The sequence below is a fragment of the Hemicordylus capensis genome, chromosome 3 (assembly GCF_027244095.1).
Source record: "Hemicordylus capensis ecotype Gifberg chromosome 3, rHemCap1.1.pri, whole genome shotgun sequence".
Taxonomy (NCBI): domain Eukaryota; kingdom Metazoa; phylum Chordata; class Lepidosauria; order Squamata; family Cordylidae; genus Hemicordylus; species Hemicordylus capensis.
In genome coordinates, this window is record NC_069659.1 from 263,180,159 (window position 1) to 263,197,951 (window position 17,793).

A 17,793-nucleotide genomic window follows, 5' to 3' on the forward strand; every position below is an offset into this window, starting at 1 on the left:
GAGAAAGCACCCAGTAGTCGGCAAACAAAGCACCAGCTAGGAGCAGGAAAAGGGGCCATGCCTTTGTGCTCCCAGTTGGCCAGCACTTCCAAGCTGGTGGCCCAGGGACATTTTTGGCTCTTCTACTACATGTAGGACTGTGTTTAATTCTTGCTTCTGTGACTACATCACCCAAAGGCAGAATCTGGTACTGGTAGAATATCTACAAAACAATCCTGTTCTTATTGTGCAGAAGTAAGTCTCACTTTGTTTGGTGGGGCTTACGCTATGTTAGGTGTGTATAGGATTCATCAACTTTGACTAAAAAGCAAAATAAATGTTTTGTGAGATTTATGAGATGCAGTAAGAAAGGGTTTCTGATCATGTTTTTTTTTTTAAAGGAAAATCGCAATAAAAATCCCAAAAGATATCTCTAAAGAGCCATATACTTCTAGTTTTGTCTATTTGACATATTTAAAGCTGCTTTGGAAATGAAGAGAAAACACAGACACACACACACACAGAGACACACCCCATTGCTTTACACAACTACAATCTGCACTAATTGTTCCTGAAATGCCTGTCCTACTCAATGGTGCACGTTACAATAAGCTTTAGATATGTAAACAATCATGAAGAAAGGGAAACTGCTTTCATGGGCCTTTGGTTATTGTTAGATTAACACAGAAGTTCTTATAAACCACTATTTCCTATTTTGTTTCATATTTAGAATTGACCTCAGAAACTCTTATGCTGAGACGATCCAAAACACACAATTAATAGGTGTAGTGGGGTAGAGAGCTGACTGACATATTTGGAATGAGGAAATAATTTTCACTTAGGTCACATTGCTAAGTATGGGTATTTCAACCCCATTTTTTCTGATATATATTGCTTGCTTGTCTCTCATACACGAGCCATATAGAACTGTTTTCTCTGCAGGAACCATACCTTTGTGATGATGTAATCCACCCCAATTCAAGATGGCAGACGCTTAAACTTTTGAGGCACAAGTGGGCAAACTTGTCGACCGCCTAACCTATTTGAACCAAATTTGCTACAGCTGTAAGGAAACACAGGGATGGCTCAAGGGCAGAGTTTGTAATGATGTCATCCACCTTGATTCAAGATGGCAGATACGTGAACGTTTGAGGTGCAAGTGGGAACCAATTTGGACCAAATTTGGTACAGTTGTAGGGACACATAGGGACACCTCAAATGCATAGCTTGTGATGAGGTCATTCACCCCAATTCATGATGGCAGACGCATAAACTTTTGAGGCACATGGGCTAACTTGTGAACTGCCTAACCGATTTGGATTAACTTGGTCCAGTTATAGGGATAGTGAAAGGAAAGTAGGCAGATTATTTTTTTACTAGAACAACATATTTCATAATGTAATCAAAATTCTGCAGGCTGACCTATACAGAACTGAGGTGTTGATTGGCCCACTGGACACAGCTAAGTTATGTTATTTCATTTACTGTTGCATGATGTGTCAGCCAGCTAACAATGTGACCTGTATTCTTCATTATACCTGCTGAATGCCCCAAAATGTGGTAAGAGTGGACATTAACTACATCAGTGTATATTCAAGATATACAGTACTACATCTCAATTCTGAAAATGAGCACATTCAGAAGAAAATGTTAACCATATGACAATAATGGAGAAAAGCTCCATTATTGTAACCTGATAGTGATAAAAATGAATGTGAGAAATTCATCCCAAAATGATTAGATGCAGTGATAAGTATAATTAGAGACCCAAAACATAAAGCTTTTCTAGCTACCTTTATTTATTTGTTGTCACTGGGTCAACTAACCATGATGACTTACAGCAAAACATTTTACAAATCTTTCATACTGAATCTAAAGATTAAAAATTAAAGGAATGACAAAGCCAGATAAGCTTGTACTCTTAGCAACTGACAGTGTTAACTTTTAAATAATGTTTTACATTGTTTAATATTTATTTCTGTAATCTGATGATGAGAAAAGATGTCATGAATTCATTAATTAAATAAATATTTTCATTGTACTTGGTGGGAACTGGGAGTCACTATATTCAAGTCACCTAGGTTCATTTTCCCAAATTACTTAAGCTGAAATGGCCCAAGAACTTGCACATGTTCCTGACCAGTGCTGGTTTCTTCTCTCATTTCTTCTCTCTTACTTCTAGACTGGCAGCCTTGGTAGCATCGAGAAGCATAGTCATTCTTACGACACACCACCATTTTGCATTGCAGGTAAATTTTCGCATTTGGTCTGTGGGCAAACTGGAAGGGTTTGAATTTGATCTGGCTGACTTTCCCATTTTGTGAAAGCAAACTGACAGCTTTAGTATCTTGTATGCACCTGGAAAAAACACACCACAATTAATTTGTTATATATCACATAAGAACACCAACCATTATTGTATTATGCTATTCAACTGTACTACATACAAAACAATGCTTTTGATGCATATTCCCAATGGGTTTTCATTTACATGCCAATACAAATTAATAGATTTGGGAACTAGAAAAACCCCCACTAAGGGAACTAAAAGACTGAGAATGACAAGTTTTTGAATAACAGCCTTAAAAAAAATTTACAGAGGGCTACCTTCCATTACTGATATTATTAATAAAGAACCCACTTTTTCTGCCTATCCATAAGTGTAAAAAATAATAAAGTTGGGGATTTCAAGCACTTTGTGGGCTGCAGTCAGCTTGAGCCACAAGTTGTAGTTTCACAAGTAGTGAAACTACTGTGAAGATAACCATAACTAGGGATGTGCACAAATCATGCACAGATTTGAAGCACAGATTTGGCTGCTTTAAAAGTGAGGAGAGCAGGTTCATAACTGCACCTCCACTGCTCCATACAGCTTCCTCTGGCAGCAGCGACCCCTGCTCCCCAGCACCCCTTGAATGGCGGTGGCAGCACGCACATGGCCTTCACACATGCACAGCAGTCAATTTCATGGTTGGCAACCATGATACCCACACAAATGGCCACCACGCATGAGCAGAGGATATGTGTGTGTTGCTGCCACATGAGGGGTGCTGGAGGTGAGGCATGCTGTCTCATCAAGAAGTTGCATGTAGCAGTGGAGGAGCAGGTACAGACCTACTCTCCTCACTTTTAAAGCTGCTGAATCTGTACTTCGAATCTGTGCATGAACTTGGATTTGGGCACATCCCTAAACATAACCATGCACACTGCTTTGGGCTCCTTGGAGGAAGAGGGGGATATACCATAAACGTAAAAACAAACAAACAAAACTATGTGCTTGAGGGTTCTCAGCCCTCAGGGACATAGTTTCAAGAGGCACAGGAAAATGAAGAGGGAAGGGAAGATAGTTGAAAATCTCCCCTCTCCCATTGTGTGATGGAATGCACTGGAGCAACACTGCAGTGTTACTTTGGATGTCAGCCACAGAAGATTGTGCAATATAAGCATGAGGATCCAGCATGTCATTAATTCCAAGGTGGACTTCCAGTTTTACAAAATGAAGGTAGCTCCATACATCTGAAGCACCTCTAAGTGATTTTGTGAAAGACAGAGGTGTGCAGAAGTGAGATGCACAGGGATACTATTGAGATGAAGAAATGTAACATAGAGATCAAGAAAGTAAAGGGATCAAGATAATCCGGAGGAGATAGTTCTAAACACCAAGGAGTTGATAGAGAATGCACTGTATATGTGCTGGTACCAAGAAAGACAGAAAAGCAATGCTTGTGGGAAGCCTAGAGCCAAAAGAATGATGGAGGAGCAGATATTTGCAAATTAAAGTTTGCTGACCTGTAACAATAAAAAGAGTGATGACAAGCCAACATGTGTGAAAACTTTGATTTGTAGGCTAAAATGTTTTCCTTACCCTTTCTTAATTAAGACATGGCTCTCAGATTCAAAGTCGTTAACGATGGGTGAAGCCACACAAGTGTCTATGAACAACACCAGGTTTTTATTATAGCTATGGAGAGTGGCTTTGATAAGCAAGTCCTGATTCAGACTTGCAAAGTAGGGCATGTTATTCAATGGGTGCAAAAATGTAGGAGAGTCAAAAAATAAAAATTGAACTTGAAATTGTCCATTTTGCTTTTGGCTGTCTTCTGTGGATTCAAATTCATCTACATGGTGTGTTACTTCTTCCTTTGACCTTGTATCCATTTCGCAAGTGAAGAGAAACTGAGGTTTTGTTTTTCTTCTAACGCCGCCCTCAGAGCTGCTAACAGCATTGGAGAAGGTGTTTGTCCGTCTATTACTCTGTCAAAACATTAGACAAAACATAAGCATGGTAATTTTCTTCTTAAAAAAAAAGACTAAGGGCATTAATTTCTGCTGAATGTGTAATTAATTATTTAATGTTCATTAAACAAAGTAGTTTTAGCTTCAACGGTATGAACAAGCACTTATTGAGGCTATTCCCATGATCCCTGGAAAGTGGGCTAAGGGAGCTTAGCCCACTTTCCAGGGATCATGGGAGCCACTGGGCTCGCAGGGGAGCCTAGTAGTGATGTGCCCAGACCAGTTCGGAGGCCATTCTACAGGCCTCCAGACCGGTCCGGACATGGGTGGTTCGGGTTCGGATGGATTGGGGTGGGGGATTCCTTTAAGGGCGGGGGAGGGTTTACTTACCCCTCCCGCGCTTTCCAACCCTGGTGGCCGTATTTCTTTTAGCTATGGGGCGGCAGGATACCTCCCTGCCGCCCCTTCCCCCGCTTGGCTGCACATGCGCCCTTATTTCTTTAAGCAGTCGGCGTTGCGCCGTTGGCTTTCAGATCCCCCGCCACGTGTATTTGCTGTTTCCTCTGTCGGAGGCTGCCCGCGGCGGCTGGATAAACGAGGGAATCTGTCAAATCCCCCGGCCGCCCCCTCCCCGAACGTAGCTGGCTTTTTGCAGTAGCAGCTACTGCAAAAGGCCAGCTACATTCGGGGAGGGGGCGGCAGGCAAAAGGCTTCTTAAAGCCTTTTGCAGCAGCAGCAGCTACATTTGGGGAGGGAGCGGCAGGGGGATTTGACAGAATCCCCCGTTTATCCAGCCGCCGCAGGCAGCCTCCGACAGAGGAAACAGCAAATACATGTGGCGGGGGATCTGAGAGCCAACGGCGCAACGCCGATTGCTTAAAGAAATAAGGGCGCACGCGCAGCCAAGCGGGGGTTGGAAAGCGCGGGAGGGGTAAGTAAACCCTCCCCCGCCTTTAAAGGAACCCCCCACCCCAGTGCCGGACCGCAGCTCCGCAGTTCCGTGCACACCCCTAGAGCCTGGTGCTCCCAAGGTGGCTAGCACGCCTAATTCCCCCTCCCCTTAAATGAAATTAATGGAGCGAGTGCTCCATTAACCTCATTTTTTTTGCTTGTGTGTCACTGTGACACATGGTGACACATGAGTAGACCCCTGACCGGGCTCGGGGTCTCTCTAGAATGCTCCCCGCGCTTGTGAAGGGCATCCTGGAACTTCCGGGGAGTGAAGGGCATCCTGGAACTTCCAGGGACCGCGTGGGCCCCAGATCCCCACAGCCCCCTCCGGCTCCATGATGGCTACAAGTGGCTGCTTGTCTGCAGAGAGAGTGGGCTAAGCCCGCTCTCCCCACAGAACGGTCTATTTGTCCTGGGAACAATAATTGAAGAAATGTTATATTACTGAAACATCCTGCTATCATATTATATACAACTTCCTACCTCCCGTCTTGTCCCACAACCATTATATGGTATCAAGAATGTCACATGTTCACTTGTAATATGAGGCTTGCAGGCTTTGTCATTCAAGTGCAGACTACCCCATGAAGAACAACCCTTTGAAATCAGATATTTTTTCGTAATAGTTGCCTGCATGGATTCCGGCAAACAGGAAAGAGTTACTGGGCAAAAAGAAAAAAGGAAAAAAGGAATGGTTAGGAAAGGAAAGCAAAGAATATACAATTGTCATTGGTGTGTAGTGTATATGTGAACATACCCATCAGTTACAAAAACCATTCTCACAGTACAGGGGTTCCTAACAGGGGTTACTAGTACCCCCAGGGGTACTTGAAGGGTCCCAAGGGGTACTCTCAGCCTTCCTGGCTCTTGTCTTCCCCTGCTGCTTATAAGCAGTCTTATTGAAATTAATGGTCAAGTTTACTTCAAATGGGAGTAACTTCTAAAGTTTATTTCAGTGAGAATACTCACGAGTAGCTTAGTCTGGATGTTAGCCAGTGACTGTAGTAGCCTGACTTAACAATCACAAAATCTCTATGGAGTACATGAGCTGAAAATTTGCATCAGAAGGGATACAAAGGAACATAGGAACATGGGAAACTGCCATATACTGAGTCAGACCATTGGTCTATCTAGCTGAGTATTGTCTTCACAGACTGGCAGCGGCTTCTCCAAGGTTGCAGGCAGGAATCTCTCTCAGGCCTATCTTGGAGAAGCCAGGGAGGGAACTTGAAACCTTCTGCTCTTCCCAGAGCGGCTTCATCCCCTGAGGGGAATATCTTACAGTGCTCACACTTCTAGTCTAGGCAGACCCTGCTTAGCTATGGGGACAAGTCATGCTTGCTACCACAAGACCAGCTCTCCTCTCCTGTACACTTTACAGTTGTAAAAAAAAGTTGGGAACGCCTGCCATGCATTAGATTTATCATAGTGCATTTCTAGGTTTAGCTTGTTTATGCTTGCTTTATATTTTGGTACCCACCCCCCACCCCCAGTTGCCTCTATTGGATCATTTTGATATGATTTGGTTTTTATATCTGTGGCATCCTGAGAGTGCTATCTATATACTTATTTCTTGTAGATGGGCTATGTGCAGCGACATGGTAGGAAGGAGGCAATTGGCTGAGTTTGCAAGCAGAAGCACCTGATTGGGCAGTGGGGATTCCATATGCAGAGTTTGCAAGCAGAAGCACCTGATTGGGCAGTGGGGATTCCATATGCAGATAGGGAGAAGGAGCCTGTGAGAGCAGAAGCACCATGGTGATTGGGCAGTGCGGATTCCCTATGCAGATAAGGAGGAGGGGCCTGTGATGTTTAAGGTCAATTGGAATGCAGATGTTACTGGTCGGAAGATGTTCTTCATATAAAAGGATAGCAGGCAGGGGTCTGCAAAAAGACAGGTCGTGAGGGAGGAAAGAGCCCCTTCAGGAGAAGGAGGATGCTGTTGTGTAAATGAACAAAATCTGTTAACTCAGGGAGGGAGGGAGAAAAAACATGAAAGGAGGGGGAAGGAAGAGTGGAGAAGAGCGAGTGGAGGAGAGAGAAAGAGAAAAAGAAAGGAGGGGGAAGAGAGACAGAAGGAAGGGCGAGGGACGGGCCTGAGCCTGTCAGCAGCCTGAGGGGAATGGGCGGCCAGAAGGGTCCAGGCAACCACTGCTGCTGTTTGGGGCTACCGAGGCCACTGTCAGAGGGAGGCAGTCAGGCAAGGGATGGGCCTGGGCCTGAAAGCAGCCTGAGGGGAACGAGCGGCCATGATGGCGGAGGCAACAAGGAAGGACCCGTCAACTGCTGCTGCTGCTCCTGAAGGGAGGAGCAGGAGCGGTGCTCAGGTGAGGGTGGGGAGGTCTCTGGCCATACCAGCCGGGAGGAGAAGGTGGGAGGCGGTGGTGGGATGACCTGGCCCTGACCCGCCCAATCGGGAGAGCAAGAGAGCTGCGGGGGGGGGAGAGCCCGAGGGAGCGAGCTGCTGGGGGGGGGGAAGAGCCCGAGGGAGCGAGATGCGGGGGGGGGAGAGCCCGAGGGAGCGAGCTGCGGGGGGGGGGAGAGAGCCCGAGGGAGCGAGCTGCGGGGGGGGAGAGCCCGCGAGGGAGAGAGCTGCGGGGGGGAGCTGCGGGGGGGGAGAGCCCGCGAGGGAGCGAGCTGCGGGGGGGAGAGCCCACGAGGGAGCGAGCTGTGGGGGGGGGAAGCCCGCGAGTGAGCGAGCAGCGGGGGGGAGAGCGAGCGAGTGAGCGAGCAGCGGGGGGAGAGCGAGCGATTGAGCGAGCAGCGGGGGGAGAGCGAGCGAGGGAGCGAGCAGCGGGGGAGAGCGAGCGAGGGAGCGAGCTGCGGGGGGGAGAGCGAGCGAGGGAGCGAGCTGCGGGGGGGAGAGCGAGCGAGGGAGCGAGCTGTGGGGGGATTGCAAGCGAGAGAGCAAGCTGCGGGGGGAGAGCGAGCAAGAGAGCTGCGGGGGGGGAGCGAGCTGCGGGAGATGTCACAGGCTCAGTACACAACTTCACAGATGCTCTGTGTGGGGTCAGCTAGTATGAATTAATAGCTGAGTGAGTGAATGCAATCTTCAACCATTCAAAACTCCAACTCAGATTCTGTAACATACTCTTCATGCATCATGCCAGTGAAATCCTAGGTAAATAACATACCCTAATTTCCAGGTTTGTTCTTGCTTCTGTTCAAATGACTGCCTGTGTCATTCTGATATCTAAAGCCACCCAAAGCTAGATCAGGAAGTAATGATGTGGGCTGTTGGAGCAGGTAGATAATTTATCTGTTCACCTTGATTTCTCACAGACCAGAGAGAGGGAGCACTTCCTGTCTGGGCTTCTTATTCCTGCCTTAGCAGAAAGAAACTAAGTAGGACGAACACTAACAAGGCTTTAGAATATGCTTCCTGTTGAAATAAGAGCCTCCTCATAGCTGACAACTTTTAAAAAGTCAGTAAAGACACATTTATTCACCCAGGCTTTTAATTAGATGTACAGTTTTCAACAGTTTTTAAAATGGTGTTAAATTTTAAATCATTTTAATACTTTTAAAAATCATTTTTAAATGGTTTTTAAAATCATTTAAAAACACCTGAAAACCCATCTTTTCACCCAAGCTTTCTCAGCTTCCTAAATTTGGGGTTTTAAAATATTTGGTCTATTTTAAAATTCAAAATCCGATTTTGGGTTTTTTAATCACTGTTCTTGTTTAATTGTTGTTTTAAAATGTTTTAAAATTGTTAATTGTTATGTTAAAATGTTTTAAAATTGTTAATTGTTATGTTGTTTTTTAATTTGTTTTAGCTCTTTACTGTTTTATGGTTTGTTTTAATTGGAAACCGCCCTCAGCCATTTTGGAAGGGCGGTATATAAATCAAATATAAATAAATAAATAAATAAATAAATAACTGAAAATGAAAATGAAAATGCATTATAATGCATTTAATAATAATAATAATAATAATAATAATAATAATAATAATAATAATAAACCCCGCCCTGAGCCATTTTGGAAGGGCGGTATATAAGCATAAATAAATAAATAAATAAATAAATAAATAAATAAATAAATGAAAATGAAAATGCATTATAATGCATTATATAACAACAACAACAATAACAACAACAACAACAATAATAATTAGGCCACAGAAATCACCATCAGCCAATTACCAAAGCAACTTTACTGGGAACAGCCTATATTCTGCGATGATATCTATAATAATAACAGCAACAATATTGACAATAAAATTCAGACATCCCAGGTCTTTGGGAAGGACTCGATGTCTGGATAAAACAAACCGGTCAATAACACCTGTTTGACTGTGTAAACAACAACAACAACAACAATAATAAAAGAAATACATTACCATCCTCTGTGGCTGTAGAATCATCTGCAGGAGCTATTAAAAAACAACAACCAGAAGGTAATGTTTAGAATATCTATCTGTTCATGACATTAGCCCACATGTTCAGCACTGTAGAAGGTAGAACATTGCAGAAGTAGGCTTCTTTGGCAGAAGAGTGGTAGAGACTTTTGCTGCTGTCCCCTCCCTCCAAAAGTACTTTTTGGCTTCCAGAAATATGACCCTGTCGGTTGTGCAGCCTTCTCCAGCTACTCTGCAGCTTCTGTGTAAGGGCACAGCCCTTCTGGGAGTTCTCACAGCAGGCTTTACCGCAAGTTTACTGTGGGGCTCAAAAGTTGTCCCCACGCCAAAATGCAAAAAGCGGACTTTTTTTAAACCCCAGATATAAATTGGGCTACACTCTAACGCACAGTGAAAAACCTGAATTGTGTGTGAAGTGCTCCCTGATAGCTCACCGAGACTTTGGGGTAAATCTGGCCGATATGTGTACAGACATTCTCCATTCTGGAGCAGATGTGAGCTAAAGGGCTTCAAAAGCCCTGTGTGAAAAATGCCCTGTGTATCATCTAGGCCACTGTTTTTATGTGGACAGATCATTTAGTACATTTTAAGGTGTGATGCATAAACAACTATATAGCAAGACATTACCTCCCAGACACCTATGCCAATGCAGGGTCTCAAGGCCTGGTAAACTCCAGCTATATCTAGCAGTGGGAGACTACATGACTCAGTTGCTTATGAACAAACCATCAGACAGTGCTGTGATTGGTCACAGCAAGGGAACAGGGTGTGACAAGGCTATGACCTTGTCATAGTTGCATGCATAAATGATTGCACAGCAGCTGAGCCATATAATCTTCCAATTCCAGGTTTACAAGTGCTCAGGGATCAAGAGAGTATTAGTTGGTGTTATTTAGTGTTGCATGGTGTGGCTGAGTTGTGGTTTGGGCTCCTGTCTAAAAAGATGCATACATCTTACATACTGTGCAGCACACCACCCATGGAAGAGCAGGGCATACACACTGGCTCCATGAATGTGGAAAGCCTGTTGATGCTGCTAGAAAATGTGCAGCCTCTGTGGCTCCTAAGGCTTGTATTGCTCCTGCAGCAACATTGCTTCCATTGGGAATAATAACAAAACAAGTCACAGGGACATAGGAACATAGGAAGCTGCTGTATACTGAGTCAGACATCTAGTTCTATCTAGTTCAGTATTGTCTACAGAGTCTGGCAGCGGCTTCTCCAAGGTTGCAGGCAGGAATCTCTCTCAGGCCTATCTTGGAGAAGTCAGAGAGGGAACTTGGAACCTTTTGCGCTTCCCAGGGCAGCTCCATCCTCTGAGGGGAATATCTTTCGGTGCCCACACCTCTAGTCTCCCATTCAAATGCAACCAGGGCAGAACCTGCTTATCTAGGGGGACAATTCATGCTTGCTACCACAAGACCGGCTCTCCTCTCTTTGAGGGAGAAGAGGAAGTAGAAGTGCATCTGAGCAGGGTGAGGAGGGGAAACTGAAGAGCAATCACTTAACAGTTTTATTAACTAGCAATTGAAGAGTACCTAAGCAGATGACGCTGGCATCTTCTCTGTGTGCACAGTTGTGTATTCCCCAGCCTCTGTGGGAGCACTGGTCCAAGCTGCGCTCATTCCCATTGCAGGATATGTCATCAAGAAAAATAGTGCCGGAGCCCTGGCCAAACTGAGCTTTTCCTGGCGCTGAAAGAGGTTCTCCACATTTGAGCTGCCTGCACACTACACGTGCCCCATTCATGTCCCACCCATCATCACAAACTGTCCCCCATTGTCCACTGTGAAACACTTCAAGCCGTCCCTCGCAGCTTTGTCTTCCATCAATGAGTCGCACAGCCCCTTCTTAGAAAGATAAGAGAGAAACTTTGAATGCCACTGGTAAAACAAGCTACATATAAATTACCTGTAATTTGCATTCATGAGCTACTGGTATAACCTGGCTATAATGAAGCTAAAAGGAGGAGGAGGAGGAGGAGTCAATGTCAAGTTAAAATCGACCCTGAGTCTGTCAGCAAGAAGAGCCAAAGGGTATAGTTTGGGATTTGCATGTGAGTAGACTGGATCAATTGCTATGAATCTGGAACTGCCTTCATTTCTGTAATTCTTTATCAAACTGTACATTTCTAAATAAGAAGAATATAAGACCCACTTGACAACCAAGGGATTCCTGAGAGCATGGGAAGCCTGAAGCATGCAGTGAGAGTGCAGTCTTTTATGATCTCTGGAACAATTCTGGAAAAGGAATCATGTGTCCCAATCCAGCATGGGAGAAGTGGGCAAGAAAGCAACAATTAGCTCCACAGTTACACGGGTAGCAAACACAGTCATAGAGAGGTGGGCTCGAAGACATGTGGAGGCAAAGAAATGTCTGACGGGGTAAATATTTCAAGGCTAGCATCAGAGGTGGGCATCATTTGGCAGCTGCAGAAGCCCCCAGGCAGTGCCTTGCTGCGTGCCTCCCCCTCTACTGACAGGCATCTCAACAATGGAACAATTTTCTCAACCAAGGAAGTTGGGCCATCAGAACCTCCTCTGCTTTGTTGTATCTGCTATTGGGAGCTTTCCCCGGAAACCTGTGCAATAAAGCAGGGGGAAATCTCTCGGGGAAATCTCCCATATGTGGATGGATGTGGGGCTGCCTGAAGGAGAAACAATGAAGTTCCATCAACGCTTCCTCAAAATACATCAACCACTCCAACTACACCAAGAAGAGCCCCCATAAGCTGTTGTGGGACACCCAGGTAGGAGTGGGCTACTTGGTTGAGAATCCCCAAGGGATTCTTGTTTTCTGAACTAGATGCTTCCAATAAAAGCAGCCGAAGATCGCCACTGGCAGATCAAGCTCAATACAAGTGACACACCATCTGCATGCATAGGCTACTCATGGTAATTCCTGTTGGAGATTGAGTTCCAGTGCATCGACCTTTTGTATCAACTATCCTAATGACTACTAGGGGCACTGGGGGTAGAGGAGGTTAGTGAGGGTCTCCTTACCCATCCCTGCTTTACCTCTACTCTATGACCCCTGCCTTGACTCCTCAGGTATTTCCTGTGGGGAGTCAGTCAGTCTGCTTCCTTTCCTCTTGGAGAGTAGATGGAAATGTCTTTCTCTCTCCCCATCTATCTATTATGTAGCTCTTAGATAGGACTAGGTCTTTACTATCCAGAATGTACTTCACCAATAAACCGATTTAGTTTAGATTGTATTACAAGCTCCTTGTGTGTTCTTCAGATGATTGCAGCAAGAAACCAACAACTCTGCACTCTACTCTGTAACAGGAGTGGGTAGTGTCCTTCGTTGGAACTTAAATAATTACAAGCTCTAACAATTCCTGCATGAGAAATATATTCTGCAACATCTCTATACTGAAAATTAGTATTTATGATTGTATTATGAAATAATATGGCCTCTTACCAGCTGGAGAAGGAGGCTTCTGTATTGGTTCTTGAAAAGGAAGACAGGGGAAAAAAAGAGTAAACAATTTCATTGACACCAGAATTGAACACTGAAGCAATATGGGTTTAATAAGTAGCAGAAAATGTTCCTTATTAACAAAAAAAAGCTTTCCCTGAATACTAAGTCTGGTACTTGCATTAAGAAGGAAGAGTAAAAGCAACATAGCAATCAGTCCAATTCTTTATTTTGAGTAGAATTTTGTTTGGACATCCTGCAGTCTAATCTGTAGGCCATCTATTTCAAATACAACAAAGGAGGATTGCTGCAAAAAATTCTGAGTGGAGGAGTAAAGCATTCTAAGCAGTGTCCACGAAATGGTAGAATATATTGACCACTGAGGTATATTTATGCTTATTCCATTTTAGTAAAATGTGTAATTCATTTCTGTTTAAGCAATCCTTCTTATATCTTTTGGAGCTTTTTCAACTGTAGCTGACTGTAGCTCAGAGGCGTATCTAGGGAAAATAGCGCCTAGGGCAAGCACTGAAATTGCGCCCCCTGTCCAAACATCTGACACCCATCTTTCAGATAACTTTACTATAATATCAGCTCAAAAATACAAGTCAAGCCTGTTAATCTTTTAAAATTTCAAAAACTATTTAGCAGTGGATGTAGCCAGACCAGAAAATGCTGGAAAACTACAAATCTCCGTATGCTGGGGCTCATGAAATACCCAAATACTATGTGGAGGTGTACTTGGAAAACTAAACAGACGTGCCTGTCTAATTCTTTACTTTGCATTGTAGCATCACTATTACATAAGTTTTAGAAATAAATGGAGAATTTGGCTTTTCCCAGATACTCTGAAAATAATTAAAGGATATGCAAAGTAAACTGTGTCACTGCTTGGAATATATTCTAGTATTTCAGAAAGACATTTAAAATGAGAGCAAGAGAGCAAGAAACTCCCAGTGGGCCTTAATACTAAGGATTTCACACTGATTCAAAGGCAAACTCACCATTAATAGCCATATTATTAAGACATCACATTTAACTCACTTATCACAAGTAGTTGTTGTTGTTTCCCTTCTTTTTCTTGTATTTATGCTGGCCTTGGGCCAAAATAAACCAATACATACATACACACTTCTCACAAGAAGCAAAGTAAGAACAAATGAATACAATCCTAGATCATAAGCTTCAGCTCAGTATTCACAAGCCCTGATTCTCTGTACATAGTGCCAAACTGAATATGTGTTCAGTGACATATATTAAATTTTAAAAATATTTTTTACCTGTAGCCCCTTTGGGGCGCTTCCTATAGGCCGTGGGTGGGTGGGAGTCTGCAAAGGTTACCCCTTCCTCTTCAGGCCTCTAGGGCCTCACAGGGACCATTTGAGCATGTGCAGTGGCCATTTTTTAAAATAATTTTTTTTTAAAAAATGGCCACTGAAAACAAAATGGCCATCGCACATGCTCAAATGGTCTCTGCAAGGCCTGAAATGGCCTAGGGCCTCATGGAGGCCATTTGAGCATGCACGGTGGCCATTTTGTTTTTGGTGGCCATTTTAAAATTTATTTTTAATTTTAAGAAATTGCGCCCCCCTTCAAGTGGTGCCCGGGGCACATGCCCTGCCTGCCCTACCCTAGATACACCCCTGCTGTAGCTGTGTTCAGGAGTTACAGAAAGTGGGGATGCTGTACTTACATGTGATGTCCTCAGGAGTGTGCTTGGGAGCACTATTCTCATGCTGATCTGCTCTGAAACCCTACCCCCACCCAATTCCCCCTTACAGCATTGGTCTTCAGAGACAAATGATATATTTATGGAAAAGTTTTTCCTGTGATTAGAATCCCGAAGTGCCCTAGTGTTCCATATAATGGGGAGGATCTTAAATTACAGTGTTTTATCTCTTTAGATAGTTTCTGTAAGTACAGGCAGCAGGGGCTGAGGTTTTAGCATGCATCATGATGGGAGCAAGTCTTTTAAGTGCATTATCAGGGATGCTGTATGTAAGTACAGTGACCACCACAATCAAGAACATCTGAACAGGCTTTGTAGTTTCTAATATTATGACATTTTGATGAATTCTAATGGTTTTTAAGCTACCTTGAACATAAAGGCCAGGTGGGGTAAAAATTTTGTACTCAAACAATAAGCTATCAATAAGTTTCTCAAATGGTAGACTCTACCATTACTGATACCTCTATTTACCATCCACCTTCCAGTCTTTTGTTTTTTGGGAAAGAACAGCTAAAGCATATTTTGGGGATGTGGCAGTAATAGGCCAAGAGAAGAAGAGGGCAACCAGCAGCAAGATGGATGGACTCGATTATGACATCAATGAATGCACCACTGAGAGACCTTAAAGGCCAAGTTGAATACAGATCATCCTGGAGAGAATCTATCTATGTGGTCGCTAAGAGTCGGCACCAACTTGACGGAACTTAATCAATCAATCATAGGCCATGCAAAGAATTAGAACATCTGAACAGCATAAACCAAGCCTACAGGCATCTCTGGAATCTGTTTCTAAAATAACAAACCATAGTGATTTGAACCAACGCTTTCGTAGTGCCTCTAATTAGGGACTTAAATAAACATGTTTCTTATCTTTTTAATGGTTTGTCTCCATAATGTATGGAACATAGTTGTTGCATCCTATATAAATCACTTAAACATTAACAGATACATTATCCAGCAGTGCAAGAGTACCTGAGCAGACAACACCAGCATCTTCATTATGGACACAATTGTGTATTCCCCAGCCTCTGTGGGAGCACTGGTTTAAGCTGCGTTCATTTCCAAAGCAGGATACATCATCTAGAAAAATAATGCCTGAGCCTGGACCAAAGTGAGCATTTCCTGGTGCTGAAATGGGCTCTCCACATCCAACCTGCTTGCACACAACACGTGCCTCATTCATGTCCCATTGATCATCGCAGACTGTGCCCCATCTTCCATTGTGAAATATTTCAAGCCGTCCCTCACATCTGTTTCTGCCATTCACCAGCTGCACAGTCCCAGCTTAAAAAGACAAAAGAGGAGCACTGGTTGCCATTTATAAATCAAGCTCTGTAAACAGTCCATTCTATTAACCTGTATAGACCAGGGATTCTCAGCACTGGGTCCCCAGATGTTATTGGACTTCAACTCCCATAATCTCCAACTCTAATGGCCTTTGGTTGGGGATTATGGGAGTTGAAGTCCAAAGACATCTGGGGACTTAGCATTGAGAATCCCTGGTATAGATAACTCATTTGGAAAAATTCTCCATGAGAACTTATTCTACAACATTTGCATACCCAGAACTAGGATTCAGTATATTAACAGGAAATGCCCCTTACCAGCTGGAGAAGTAGTTGTCCTGACAACAGTTGGTTCTTTCAAAAAAAAGAAAAGAAAAAAGAAAGAAAAATAGTAAGATAAATATTATGTGAAATACAATTTCATGGCAGTCACTATAGAGTAGTGCATTGGACTGATGTGGTTTAACATGTAGCAAAAGATGCTGAATTGATGATAGGAATTGATGATGAAAGTAGGGCAGTCCATATGTTATCAAATTGGCAGTTAAATCCAATATCTGTTAAAGTTGCTCAAATTATTTCATCTGTTAATGCTGATGTGCAGTAGGGATGTGCACAAATAGATTTTTAAAATTTGATTTGTGCCCCAAACAAATAACCCCTGATTTGTTTTGTGTCCCCCCACCAACCACCCCAGATTTCATTTGTATTTGCTTTGATTCGATTTGGATTCAGGCCAATTTGGACCACTTAACAAGGTCCTAGGGGCACAAAATCTGGGTGATGGGTAGGTCCCCATGGGTTCCACCTACCACCCAAATTTCAAGGCAGTGGGACTCTTGGTTGACTTTTAATGAAGTATTTTAATTTTTACTGATTTGAACATTTCTGCCATAGGAAACAATGGGGATTCAAAGTTACCATATCCTAACTCTAACACGGATCCCCAGCTTTCATTTTTTAAAAAACCTAAGCTCTAGCCCTTGTAGAAGTAGAGTTATGGAGCAAAATGTGCAGTCATTATTTTTCAAGAGTTTGGATTCTTTGGTATATAATAACTTTTCCTCAAAATGAATTTCTATGAGGATTCATTGCACACCTTCATTTCTTTTGTTCATTTTGACAGTCACTGGACAGTGCCAACTGTCAACTGCCATGTGCCAACTACCCTCCCCCCTCCCCCTGCAAGGCAGTGGGGTACTCATTTTAATGTTTAGGAATATTGAAATGTTTAGATTCTTCGGTGTCTAATAACTTCTCCTCATAATGAATCCCTACGAGGATTCATTATACGCCTTCATTTCTTCTGTTCATTTTGACCCCACTGCTTTACAGGTAGGGATGGGGAATTAGTGGCATCCCATGTTCCAACTACCCCCCAACCCACAAGCCACTGGGTACTCAGTTTATATTTTAGGAATTTTTGAGGTGTTTAGACTCTTTGGTGAATCTCTCATAGGGATTCATTATAAGGAAAGGTTATTAGACACCAAAGAGACACAGAAAAGCACTTGAAAAAAATCCTAGAACATAAACTGAGTAGTACCCCATTGCCTTGCGGGTGGGAGTGGGGTGTAGTTGGCACATGGCAGTTGTCAAAAAGACAGTCAAAATAAATAGAAGAAATGAAGGTGTGTATTGATTCCTCATAGGGATTCATTGAGGGGAATTTATTATACACCAAAGAATCAAAACACTTGAAAAATAGTGACCACACATTTTGCTCCATAACTCCACTTCTACAAGGGCTAGAGCTTAGCTTCTTTTTAAAAATGAAAGCTGGGGATCTGGGGGGAATAAATAGGAGGGATCCAAATCTTGAATCGATT

The 17,793-nt window shown here is 43.3% G+C and overlaps 2 protein-coding genes across 2 annotated transcripts in view; both read right to left on the reverse strand.

Annotated features, from left to right (window-relative positions):
* Positions 1 to 17,793, reverse strand: part of LOC128350586 (deleted in malignant brain tumors 1 protein-like) — a 125,683-nt gene that overhangs the window by 28,962 nt on the left and 78,928 nt on the right. Inside the window, exons 21-23 of the mRNA XM_053308983.1 lie at positions 5,650 to 5,828; positions 3,845 to 4,233; positions 2,156 to 2,337 (exon numbers count right to left, since the gene is read on the reverse strand). Of these exons, the coding sequence (XP_053164958.1) occupies positions 2,156 to 2,337; positions 3,845 to 4,233; positions 5,650 to 5,828 (750 nt within the window). The remainder of the gene's footprint in view (positions 1 to 2,155; positions 2,338 to 3,844; positions 4,234 to 5,649; positions 5,829 to 17,793) is intronic.
* On the reverse strand, positions 1,774 to 8,464 carry LOC128349945 (deleted in malignant brain tumors 1 protein-like). The gene is made up of 4 exons (XM_053307293.1): positions 8,301 to 8,464; positions 5,650 to 5,828; positions 3,845 to 4,233; positions 1,774 to 2,337 (listed from the first exon to the last, which is right to left on the reverse strand). The coding sequence occupies exons 2-4, from the start codon at positions 5,800 to 5,802 to the stop codon at positions 2,076 to 2,078; spliced, it is 804 nt and encodes a 267-aa protein (XP_053163268.1). The 5' UTR covers positions 5,803 to 5,828; positions 8,301 to 8,464; the 3' UTR covers positions 1,774 to 2,075.